Source organism: Ochlerotatus camptorhynchus, unplaced genomic scaffold (genome assembly GCF_037179485.1).
Source record: "Ochlerotatus camptorhynchus isolate MF236.1 unplaced genomic scaffold, CSIRO-AGI_Acam_v1.1 ptg000180l, whole genome shotgun sequence".
NCBI lineage: Eukaryota > Metazoa > Arthropoda > Insecta > Diptera > Culicidae > Ochlerotatus > Ochlerotatus camptorhynchus.
In genome coordinates, this window is record NW_027040670.1 from 2,831,310 (window position 1) to 2,843,700 (window position 12,391).

The 12,391-nt window shown below is 44.5% G+C and overlaps 1 protein-coding gene across 1 annotated transcript in view; it reads left to right on the forward strand.

Moving 5' to 3' along the window:
- LOC135701934 (knirps-related protein-like) overlaps positions 1-7,619 on the forward strand; it is a 161,527-nt gene extending 153,908 nt beyond the window's left edge. The window contains exon 3 of the mRNA XM_065222886.1: positions 3,946-7,619. Within this exon, the coding sequence (XP_065078958.1) occupies positions 3,946-5,211 (1,266 nt within the window). The 3' untranslated portion in view covers positions 5,212-7,619. The remainder of the gene's footprint in view (positions 1-3,945) is intronic.
- Positions 7,620-12,391: the final 4,772 nt, after the last annotated feature.

Genomic DNA, 12,391 nt, shown 5'->3' on the forward strand with positions numbered 1-12,391 from the left:
AGACACAGAACCGGGACGGCTGTTGGTCGCTGGCTGGAAAAGCTCGACTGTGCTGGGTAGATCAGGGCCTTCCGTGATACCAGAAGTGATGCGTCCCGGAGTTGAAGAGTAGGTGTAGTTATTGCTTCGTCGTAGTATACCAGAATTTACTCCGGATCTGGTCCACTGGGGGAATCGATGTCCGATGAAGGAATGGCTTTTGGCGTACGTTGAGACTTCCAAAAATTTACTTTAGTGTTGTCCTTAAAATCGTGGAATAGGACACCCTTGGGCCAGGTTGACGTTGAGAGGGCTCTTGACTTGAGGTCCGGGTTAAGTCCGATTCCATGATTATATTAGCAGCTGAAACATTGTGGGAACTTTCCAGAAGTTCTGAATATTTCATGGAAATTACAAATTCTGAAAACCTCAGGGTAGTTTCGTGAACTCCAGAACGTCCAGAACTACGGGGATAGTTTTTGAACAATTTGGGTTGGTTTCGTATGCTTCATGGCGGTTTCATAAATTTCAGGAATATTTTATGAAATTTGGTGAAATCATCGCTCATGGTTTGGTTTGGTGAGTTCGTTCCAGTCGGAAACTATTTTAATAAATTAATTACAACTGATATTGATTCTCTTTTGCCACCTGTCGGGATAACCTCGATGGTCCGTGATATATTGTTCGGTTGGTGCGATGGTGTGCGGTTTTGACTTTCTGCGCAGAAAATCGTGGATCACTTCCAGGCCCTAAAGACTGGAACTCGCAAAAATAAGTCGACAAAAAAATCGTTTCTTTCAGTCAAAATTCATATCACAAAAATCTTCTTTTTTCTTATTTTGGTAGTTCAATTCATATATTTAAAGAAAAAAATGTTCGTTTATTCTTTTGGTTTGCCAAATCCGAACTGCCGTGCCTTCCGCTTAACCCCTTCAATTAAATTTTGCGCAGTGGTCTCATCGACCTTATTCGCCGCCGAACGACAGTTAGATTTAAACTGCTGATATTCCGTTTGATCAAGGCCCAGAACCGTTCGATAGGGCGGAGTTCTGGGCTATTGGGAAAGTTGTGGTCTTTGGGATCCACAACAACGTTGTTCGCATCGTACCACTCGATTACCTTTTCCCATAGTGGCAGCTCGCCAAGTCCGGCCAGAACAGCACAGGTCTATTATGTTACTTTAGGAATGGTAGCAGCCGCTTTTCCAGGCACTCCTGGACGTAGATCTCTTGATGGATGGTTCCCGTAGTAATGAAAATGCCGTTTTTTAGATCACACTTGCATATGGCCTGCCAGACGAGATATTTTTTCAGGAACTTCGAAAGTTTTATGGTTTTGAAAATTTCAACCACCTTCCCTTTTCCTGATGCAGTATAAAACTCCTGTCCCGGAAGCTGATAAGTTTCGTCGTCCATGACGGCACAGTCGAACTTTGTGAGCAGATTCGTATACACCTTTCGGGACCGCTGCTTTGCCGACGTGTTTTGTTTGTAATCTCGGTTCGCCACCTTCACCTTCTTAAACGTCGACAACCTGGCTCGTTTCTTGACCCGCTGCACAGTAGTATGGGAGACATTGAGCTTGCCAGCGACGTCCCGGATGGAGAGGTTTGGATTCCGCTTATATTTCACCGCCACCTTCTTCGTCGTCGCTGCCACGTCCGGATTACGATTGCCACCGCTTCCAGGCTTCCTGGCGGTCGACAGACGCTCCCCAAACACTTTTAAAACGTTTGTCTCGGTCGATTTGGTCACATCCAGCAATTTTGCCAACTTGGCGTGTGATAACGTCGGATTCTCTTGCTGCGCGAGCAAAATTTTTGTCACGCTGCTCCTCTTGCTTGGACGTCATTTTAAAAACTGGAGAGCAACCATTGTATTTATTTTCAACTTCCAAATGCAGCATTTCAGCTTTCTGCCAGAAATACATCAATTTAAAGTTGACCGATTTTTTCGCGTTCCAGACTTTATGCTATTAAAGAATTTTGAAGTCACTAGCCACTAGCTCTTTGGGTATTTTGTGAAACTTGTCGTCGTCATCGGTGCCAGGTTTGAATGGATATAACAGCAACTCAATTATAAGTGGTGTCCTGTGATATCAGAGACTCGGTGGCCTTAGAGTGACCGTTTTTGCTTAGTGAGCAGAAAATCATGGGTTTAATCTTAGGCCCCAGTAAATTTAGATTCGATAGTCACTTTTTTCATAACATCATTTGCACGACCTCTAAACCTTAATCAATCTTTAACATTTTGGCATAGGCTCATATTTTGGGATTATGAATCGAACTGGAGGGTGTCCCATCAGAAATTCATCACATTTCAAAATGAAGCATCCTAATGTATTATTCATCTTATTTTCCATTCTTTTTGTAACAATTTACGTAGCAATTGATGTCAGCTTGGTAGCAATAAAACCACATCATCCAAACCAACAACCTCAACTTGACTGCCCCAAACCGAACGATGAAACCATCCAACAAGAATCTCGTTCAAACCCCGCAACCTACACCACCATCAGCAATTACAAATTTGTCAGAATGATTTATAAATTCACCAAACTGCATCATTTCATCCCTCATTTCTCAAGCCCGAAGCTTTGGGCCGTGTAAAGTCGTCGCCGACGACGACGGCAGAAGAGGAAGCGCGCGAGAGGCGAAAGTGACTTTGCACCATTTGTGAGTGCATTTACCGCGCCACCCATCATCCCTTCAAGTGCCGGTGCTGATGCCGGGGAGTGATCGTAAAAGATTGTAATTTATTATAATTTTTGCACTCGTTATACTTCCTTCGCGCACAAGGGGTTCCTCTCTGACGGTACCACACCTTACGATCTCGAAAAGTCATCGAATATCTCTCCTGTGCGCAGTCTGCCTTCACGGAGGAGTAGGATGATTATGAAATTTTTCAGCGGATCCCGCGCTAATTCATGGGTGCCTAGCATGATGGTCGGAGAGGTATCCATATGAGAGGAGTGCGTGAGTTTTGTCAAATTTCGAAACCATCGGTCCCGTCGATCTAGGTGTATGTAATTAAGTCCAACATTTTGATGCAATTTCCCGCGCTTTTTTTTTTTCGCGAGAGCAGAGGTTGTATTTCCGATCCAGTGATCTCGATATGTTTGCCAGACTTCCAAACGCCGAGCGTGACTACGTCGTAGAGACAAAGGGCTCCGCTAGGCCGCTAGTCGTAGCAACAATGGCGCCGCCAACCGGTGCGCGCTCGATATCTTCCGATGCTGTGTAATTACAGATTTGTGTAATTTAGCTTCTGTGTCTGCTGCAGGAGAGGAGAAAGATGGTAGCATGAACGGCGCAGAGTTGGTACTATTGGAACACGCTTGAGTGATTGATTGATTCGGTATTTAGTGCGCGCTCGCTTCTCGTCTATTCAGCATAGTCTTTTGTGCTACCCCTCTGGGATGGAACGGATTTCTTCAGAACAGCAACGCCGTTCAACGTCTATGAAAGGGAAATTGAACGATATGTACACACTCACACAAACGATGACTCCGGAGAGGGCTTCATCAACGAGCGATCGGTTGGGTGCAAATGAGCAGCACCATGATCGGCAATTAATTATGAAAGCTGCTGCTGCTGCTGCTCGTTTTTGTGCTCAGTGCGCGCGGAACGCAGCAGCTCAAGTGGTGATAAATTAGAGACACTTTATAAACTGTAAGATTTCGCTCCTTGGGCTGTTCGATCGGCACTTCTTGCGGCTGAGTCCTACTTCAGCGATGGATGGCTTCTGGCGTGGGTAATTAATAGTGCACTGCTCTCAAGTAGGTTGATTTGAAATGCGACTTGGATCGGTATGGCACCCGCGGTGGAAGCTCCTGCTGGGAATGCTGGGGCGTTTTACACGGAGCTTACCCATGCTGACAAATGACTCAATTGCGTAAATCGGGATGGGCGTAGAACCTCGCTAATACGGAAGACTAATTTTTCGATCTCTTTCTCTTTTTTTGCAGTCCTTCTTCGGTCGCTCGTACAACAATCTCTCATCGATCTCCGAGTGCAAGAACAACGGAGAATGCATCATCAACAAGAAGAACCGCACGGCATGCAAGGCCTGCCGGCTACGCAAGTGCCTTATGGTCGGGATGTCCAAGAGTGGCTCCCGGTACGGTCGTCGATCCAATTGGTTCAAGATCCACTGTCTGCTGCAAGAACAGCAGCAAGCTGCCCAACAGCAGGCGGCCAATCATAAAACAGGAGCCCCTTCCATTCACGGGATGTTCGGACCACCTGGCGCTTACCCCCATCCAATGTACTCCCGACCTCCCTGCACCAAGGAAGAACTGATGCTCCTCGGCTTGGAAGAATACAGCAAACACCCATCGGCGTCACCTTCGGTCAGCTCTCCCGATAGCCACAATTCGGATAGCTCCAACGAAATCAACGATCGGCGAAATGCCTTACTCCGTCAGGGAAAGCTACACGAAGTACCTACGATCAACAAGGAACTGTTCCTACCGCTTCCGTTTGGAGGCCTCCCACTGATGCCACCGCCAGGTTTCCTACCACCATCCCATCTGATGTTCTCTGGCTTCCATCCGGCCTTGTACCCACACCATCAGGGTCTGCTGAAACCTGCTGACTCCCCGATCCTCAGCAGTTCACCGCTTGCCAACAACAACAGCCGCTTCACACCAAATCACAACACCAGCAGCTCCAACAGTAACACCACGCCCACTGAAACCAAATCACCAGAATCCTTCTCGAAACGGTTCTATCTGGACGCGGTGCTCGAATCGCAGCGGTGTCCCAGCAACGAAACTGCGGGAAGCGCCAAGGAAGAACCCGAACCCGAAGAGGTCGCTCCGGCACCGATGACTCCTCCACGATCACCTGCCGCCGTAGCAGGTCCTCACCAGGACAATCCCATCGATCTGAGCATGAAAACCGGAAGCAGTTGCTCCTCCGAAGACCACCGGACCTCAGTTTCCGGTGCCGACAGTGACGACGAACAGCTGGTCGTCGTTTCCAATGATCGTAACTCACCACCCACCAAATACACCAACAATAATACCCTCTCGAACAACCACCACCACAATCACCACCATAGCCATCACAATAACCATCACCACCACCACCAGCGGCATCAGAGTTCCTCGTCGGCCCATGGGAGTGGGAGCGACTCCGACATGGAAGACCGAGAAACCGAGTACGAACGGGAGGTCAAACGGATGAAGCTGCAGGGAACGACCCCGCTCGATTTAACCACCAAGGTCTGAAAGACCAACAAACTCCTCCGTCGAGTCCTTCGAAGACCCACCAAAATCGCACTGTACAGACTCCTCCCAAACGTCAAATAAACCTGTAAATAGTGGCTACCCAAAAAAGGAAGAAACATAGAAAGAGAAAGAGAGAGAGAGTGCCTCATGACAACCTAGTGCAAGGCCAGTTTGTGTGATTGAAATCGAAAATATAACATGTGCCAGTAGCTTGTTTTACTTTATTATTTTTTGTAAAAACGAACCATTATTCTGTGACATCTTGTGCGTAGTCTCGCACGGTAGATCTAGAGTAAATCGATTGATAAGGACAACGTGGTCAGTAGGAAACCGAATTGGTTCCAACGCTTCCAATCTGTATGGAAGCTCGGAGGAATTCGAAGAAAACCAAATTTGTTTGTATGTACCGATAGGAGTTAAGGAACGCAGCCGGCAAGTGATCGATGGAAGGCTGGGGCATGCTGAGGGGATTAAAGTGGTATATTGTGGGAGTTTTTTTTCCTTGAATCGATATTTTAATAAAGCATTTCTCAGAAGAAAATTCAAACAGAAAGCCACAACAAAATTTTGCTTATGAATGACAAATTATAATCAATATTTCCCCGGTTTCCATATCCCATACAGTATCTCACTTAATCCGATGCATGCTCGAATCAATCATAGATCTTGTAATTTTAAAAACACACTACCCGTGTAATAAACTCAAATATTTATTCTCCTTCCTCCTTAGCAAAGTAAATCACTCCTCAAGATCAACTCCGATCGTTTCCTTCTATTCTTGCCATGCGCTCAACCATGTGGACCCACCGGGTCTTTCCTCAAAACTTGTTCAAACACTTGGAGTTAAATGCTCTGAATCACTCCTTTCGACACTTGAACCACCAGTCCTTTGCCCCGTCGGCCAAGAGTGCAATCATGTATGTCATCTCAATGGACACTCTGTCTGTCTATGTATATTTTAAACCCTGGAGCACTCCTACTCCTACCCTCAGTGGATTGTCCGGCGTTCAGCGCTCTCTGCTACTGGAATTCCCCGTGCACCGGGATTCAAGTCGCAATCAAAGTCAGTTCCCATCCCATCCAGTCATCACTCTTTCGAGTCCTCACAGACTACAAATTGAACACCGTCACTGAAAGGTGTGAATCCCTAGTGCGAATGGGTGAGAAACGCATAAAAATCTTGATATATATTACGAGCGTAAATCCAGAAACCGCCCGAGGGCATCCATTTCAATAAATCTGCATAGAGCAAGAGTCCGTCGCGGCGCGGCGGAGGACCCAGAGAGCGCCTTTCTTTTCACATCATAAACCTACACGTTTATTCCCGCGCCGTTGCTACAACACTCTGATTCCGAGCCAGATCCAGTTCATCTCATAAGCCACCACCACTTCTCCACCTACCACCTCCCCACCCAGTCACCCTTCTATTTCGCTGGGAAAAATTTCACTCTTCGAATCCATTTACACACAAATCGCACGTTCGAGGGACGACTTGGCCTTTGGACAATGATCACAAATCATCCCCACCTATCTATGGTACCCGGCGGACAAACTCAAATCGGACTGCTAACGCCACTGCGAAAACGCAGCCCAGCACAAAACTCCTCTTACCCACCAACTCCTTAATGGTCCAATTTCTCATCATGTGATGAAAATAAAATTAAGGCTGTAAACTTTCGGAGCAAAACATTCACTCACTCACACTCTCTCACACACACACACCCGATACACTCCTCTCATTCTCATGTAGTCACCAGAGAGCTCAAGCTTTGGTGGCCTAACTACCCGCGAATGATAGACAAGCAATGGAAAAAAAAAGTTGTAAAATTAAGGTTAGTTAGTCCAATGTGTAGTTTAATTTCGTTTTTAAGTGGAACCCATAAAACACAGAAATAAACAAACATAGACACAAGCACACACACACACACCCCGTCCCTTCCTTTCTTGTTTGCAGATAGATAGATAAAGTAAACAGAAGAAAAGTGGTTCAGTATTTATCCGAGACCAATTTTTACACGCGCACACACACCTATGCAGAAAAACACGTGAGAATTCGCCTCGTAGACAACGAAAATCGGTAATGAAGTGATCTTTTGGTGTGCAACGAAATGTGGAAGTTCAGCAAACTTTGAACTTTTTGTTGTGAAGTAGTTGATAGTTAGGGCAAATGAGTATAATATTGAAACATATCAAGACAATATTTTATTTTAAATGGATGTTTTAGGTTTTAGCATAGCAATGGTTTGAAAAGCTATTTAGGTAAAGAAATTGTTGACTATTGTAAAAAAGTGTTTAGCGTTTAAGATACTTGAAATTTTTGAAAAAAGTATTTACCATATGTGAAAAAGTGAAACTCTTTAGAAAGACGAGAATAAATATCCTGTGAATGGAACTTATTTAATTCGAAACATGCTGCTCTGCTGGTCTTTTTTTTCGAGCTAAAGCGTACCGAAATTACTTGGTGAACGATCGATTCGTGTCTCAAAGATGTAAATTTGTGGTAATTGATTTTCTTGGGTGAATCGCGAGTGGATTGTCACTTCATCGTCTGTGCATAGAGTTCGATCTTACTTTTACTCTTCTAATGATTGCTTCCTGTGCTAAGCATCATCCTACTCCTCTTTTACGACCAGATAACACTACTAATGAGCGATTTCGATTCGAGTTTTGTTCAATGGATTTTTCCACCCTTGCTCAACCCATCGTGGCAAAAAAAAATCGTTTAAAATCAATTTCGCTTACAAATGTAGACAACTCTCCCGTGCATGAACTTGAAAGCAGTTCTGAGAAATTTAGGAAAGTCAAATAAAAATCAGGGAGCTTCAGAACTAAACTAAAACTTCCTTCCAATAACTTGAGGGATTATCCAAAATATTCAGAGAAATTTCAAAAAAAAACTTCAGGGAAGCTCCGAAGGCTTCAGGAAACTCCAGAACTTTGGAGAAGTTCAGCGACCTTGAAGGGTTAGGTTCGCGAATATAGATTTCATGACAGTTTCATTCACTTCATGAACATTTCAGGAACTTTACAAGAACTTCGAAAAAACTCTTGATAGGTTCAAAGATCTTTAGAAAAGGTCACAGAGCTTTGGAAATGTTTTGAGAATTTCGGGGTAATTCCATTAGCATTTGATAAATTGTGGGAAAGTTTGGGAACATCCTTAGGATTTTTAATAATTTTGAAAATATCTGGGTGGTTTGATTATCTTAAAAAAAATGCAAGACTTTCACAGATCTTCCAAGAACAATGTCCAGAAAACGTCAGAGAAGTTAAGAGTCACGAGCATCAGGAAGATTGTGGGATCTTTAATAAAGTTCCGAGAACTTCTGGAATATATTCATGATAGATGCATTAACATCAGAAAATTTGCAGGAACTTTCAATAAATTTTGCAAATCTCATGGAAATTCCAAGATTTTTATGAAAATTCCGAAAACTTCAGGGTATTTTCAGAACATCAAACGCGTCCAGAACTGCGGGGAAATGTTAAGATCCTTAATATCAGGCTCGTATTGCATCAGGGCAGCTCCATATTTTTTTTTTCCTTTGGTTTGTTTTCCGTCGATCTTGTTTTCCGTGCTGAGCACCAATGCTACCGACGCCAGGAAGGCAGCTCCCACACCTGGACCCTACCTATCGACCCATCAACTCATGAACCGAGGACCAACGGCTTTACTTCCCTTCCCGTGATCAGAGATGCTATGCCTCAGAACATCCCGGCCACGCCGACTGGGACTGAACCCAGGCCTGCTGGGGTGAGAGGCAATCACGCTTACCACTACACCACCGGCGTCGCTTAGGGAAGTTCCATAGTTTTGAGGAACGTTTCAAGAACTTTACTGGAGCTGCAGTGCAGTTCCATTAACTTCAGGACAAGTGCAGGAAGTTGTCAAAGCTTCAATTTAGTTTAAAGATCTTTATGAAAGTCAATATTAGAAAAATTGTGGGTACTTTTGGGAAGTTCCGAGAGCTTCATGTAAATTTATACAATTTTAAGGCGGTTCCAATAAATTAATAAAGTTACAAGAACTTTCAAAAAGCTCAAAAAATTAAACATATTCCAGATAACATATGGGAAAGAGTTCCAAGGCATGTGGAGATTATTGAAGATATTATCAATTATCGACTGAGATCCGTTGGATGTTTCTGCATTCTCAACGGAGCAGGTTCCAGCACGGATTCCAGTTAATTCCGATGAAGATTTTCGATGCTGCAAACGAAAGTTTCAGTGGACTTTTCTGACGTTGTGGACGGAAGAGGTTCCAGTCGTTTCCGGTGGAGATATTCGATGCTGCTAGCATTAGTTCCAGTGGATTTAAGCGGAATGTTCTAACATTGTCGAAGGAGGAAGTTTCTGTTGAGATTTTTAATGCTGCCAACAATAGTTCGCCATTATAGTGCCATTCCTTATATAGAGTGAATCTTCCACAATTTCCAGGTATTGAAATTGTTGCATGTCAGGTTATTTTTAAAGTGCCTTTGTATTGCTTCTGTTTATATTCCTCCTAGAGCCGTTGTTAATCGAAAAAAACTTTTAGATATATGTTCGGTACTTCCTGCTCCACGGTTGATTATGGGAGATTTTAATTCCCACGGTACAGGCTGGGGGGAACTGTATGATGACAACCGTTCTACTATGATAAATGACCTTTGCGACAACTTCAATATGACGATACTTAACAATGGAGAAGTAACACGTTTGGCTGGTCCATCCTCAAATGGAAGTAAATTAGACCTCACACTTTGCTCTTACTCATTATCGTTGAATTGCACGTGGAATGTGATCCAGGATCCCCACGGTAGTGATCACTTGCCGATCAAAATTTCGATTGCCAGTGGGTTCAATCCGTCGGAATCCGTTAACGTCGGGTACGACCTCACCCGTAATATCGATTGGACAATGTTCAAGACCGCGATAGAGGAAGCCGTGTCGTCGGTAGAAGGGCTTCCACCGTTGGAGGAATATAACTTCCTCTCCAATCTGATCTTGGACATCACGCTTCGAGCTCAAACTCGGCCAGTTCCTGGAACGTCTTTCCGTAGGAAACCTCCTTCCCCTTGGTGGGACCACCAATGCACTGAGGTTTATCGTAAAAAGTCCGACGCGTTTAAGCTTTTCCGGAAACGTGGAACACCCGTGCATTTCGAAACGTACTTGGCTCTTGAACGCGAACTCAAAAGCCTCATCAAAGCCAAGAAACGCGGATACTGGCGGCAATTCTTGGACGGGTTATCGCGCGAAACGTCGATGAATACGCTTTGGAACGCGGCGCGAAGGATGCGTAACCGGTCTTCGAACAACGAGAGGGAGGAGTATTCAGATCGTTGGATTCTCAAGTTCGCGCGAAAAGTATGTCCTGATTCCGTGCCGGCACAGATGATTCCTCGCGAAACGACGAATTCGGTAGACGAGATCAGTCGCCTTTTTCAATGCTGAAGCTCTCACTCACACTCCTTTCGTGTGGCAATTCGGCTCCGGGGGCTGATAGAATCAAGTTCAACTTGTTGAAGAACCTCCCAGACGGCGCTAAGAGGCACATGTTGAACTTGTTTTGTCAGTTGCTAGAGCTCAATATTGTTCCGGATGATTGGAGGCAAGTGAGAGTTATAGCCATTAAAAAGCCTGAAAAACCCGCGTCAGATCATAACTCGTATCGTCCCATCGTGCTGTTATTGTGCATTCGAAAATTGTTGGAGGAAATGATCCTTTTTCGCTTGGACAAATGGATTAAGACCACCTACTTTCAGACACTCAATTTGGTCTCCGTAGGGGCAAGGGAACGAACGACTGTCTCACGTTGCTTTCCACAGAAATTCAGTTGGCTTTTGCTAAAAAAGAGCAAATGGCTTCTGTCTTCTTGGATATTAAGGGGGCTTTTGATTCAGTATCGGTTGAAGTCCTTTCAGACAAACTCCACGCTTGTGACCTTTCTCCATTAATTAATAACTTTTTGTACAATTTGATGTCAGAGAAACATATGAGCTTTTCTCATGGAAACTCTACAGCTTCTCGATTTAGTTACATGGGTCTTCCCCAGGGCTCATGTTTAAGCCCCCTTTTGTATAATTTCTACGTCAGAGAAATTGACAATTGTCTAAGTGACAACTGCACGTTGAGACAACTTGCAGATGACGGAGTAGTGTCAATGACAGGGCCCAAAGAGGTCGACCTGCAAGGACCTTTACAGGATACCTTAGATAACTTGTCTACTTGGGCTATCGAATTCTCCTCGGAGAAAACTGAGTTGGCCGTTTTTTCTAGGAAGCATAGCCCAGCACAACCGAAGCTTCAACTTTTGGGTAAGCCGATCACTCATTCCATGTCTTTCAAATATATTGGGGTCTGGTTCGATTCCAAATGCACCTGGAGATCCCACATTGAGTATCTGAGATGAAAATGCCAACAAAGGATCAATTTTCTTCGAACAATTACCGGAACGTGGTGGGGAGCCCATCCGCAAGATCTTCTAACTGTATTATCGGTTTTCGGAATTATCCCTCAGGTTCCTCCCACTGGTAATCGAAAACTTTGAGAAGCTTCTTGAGCTGAACCCTCAAACTCGTTTCATTACTTTGTACTACGTGTACATAACACTGGATGTCAGCCCTTCACAGCATAATCCCCATCGTGTATGCTTCTCCGACTTCGGCAATTCAGTTAGTTTTGATTTATCTATGACGCGGGAGATTCGTGGAATCCCAGAACATCATCGTTCCACGATTGTTCCGTCAATTTACGCTGCAAAGTTTGGCCAAGTTGATTCCGCAAGATCGTTCTTCACAGATCGATCACTAATAGAGGCGTCCGCTGGTTTTGTTATTTTTAACGAATTTCATAGCGCCTCTCGAATGCTTCAAGCTCCTTGTTCCGTATATGTTGCTGAGCTGGCGGCAATACATTATACGCTAGAAACGATCGCCTCACTTGCACCAGATCATTATTTTATTTTACGGATAGTCTCAGTTCTGTCGAGGCTATTCGCTCTATGAGGCCGGTAAAGCACTCCTCGTATTTTCTCATGAAAATACGAGAGCTTTTAAGTGCTTTATCTTTAAGATCTTTTGTCATCACCTTTGCATGGGTCCCATCTCATTGCTCGATTCTGGGCAATGAGATGGCTGACTCACTTGCTAAGGTGGGCGCTATGGAAGACGATATTTACGATCGACAAATCGCCTAC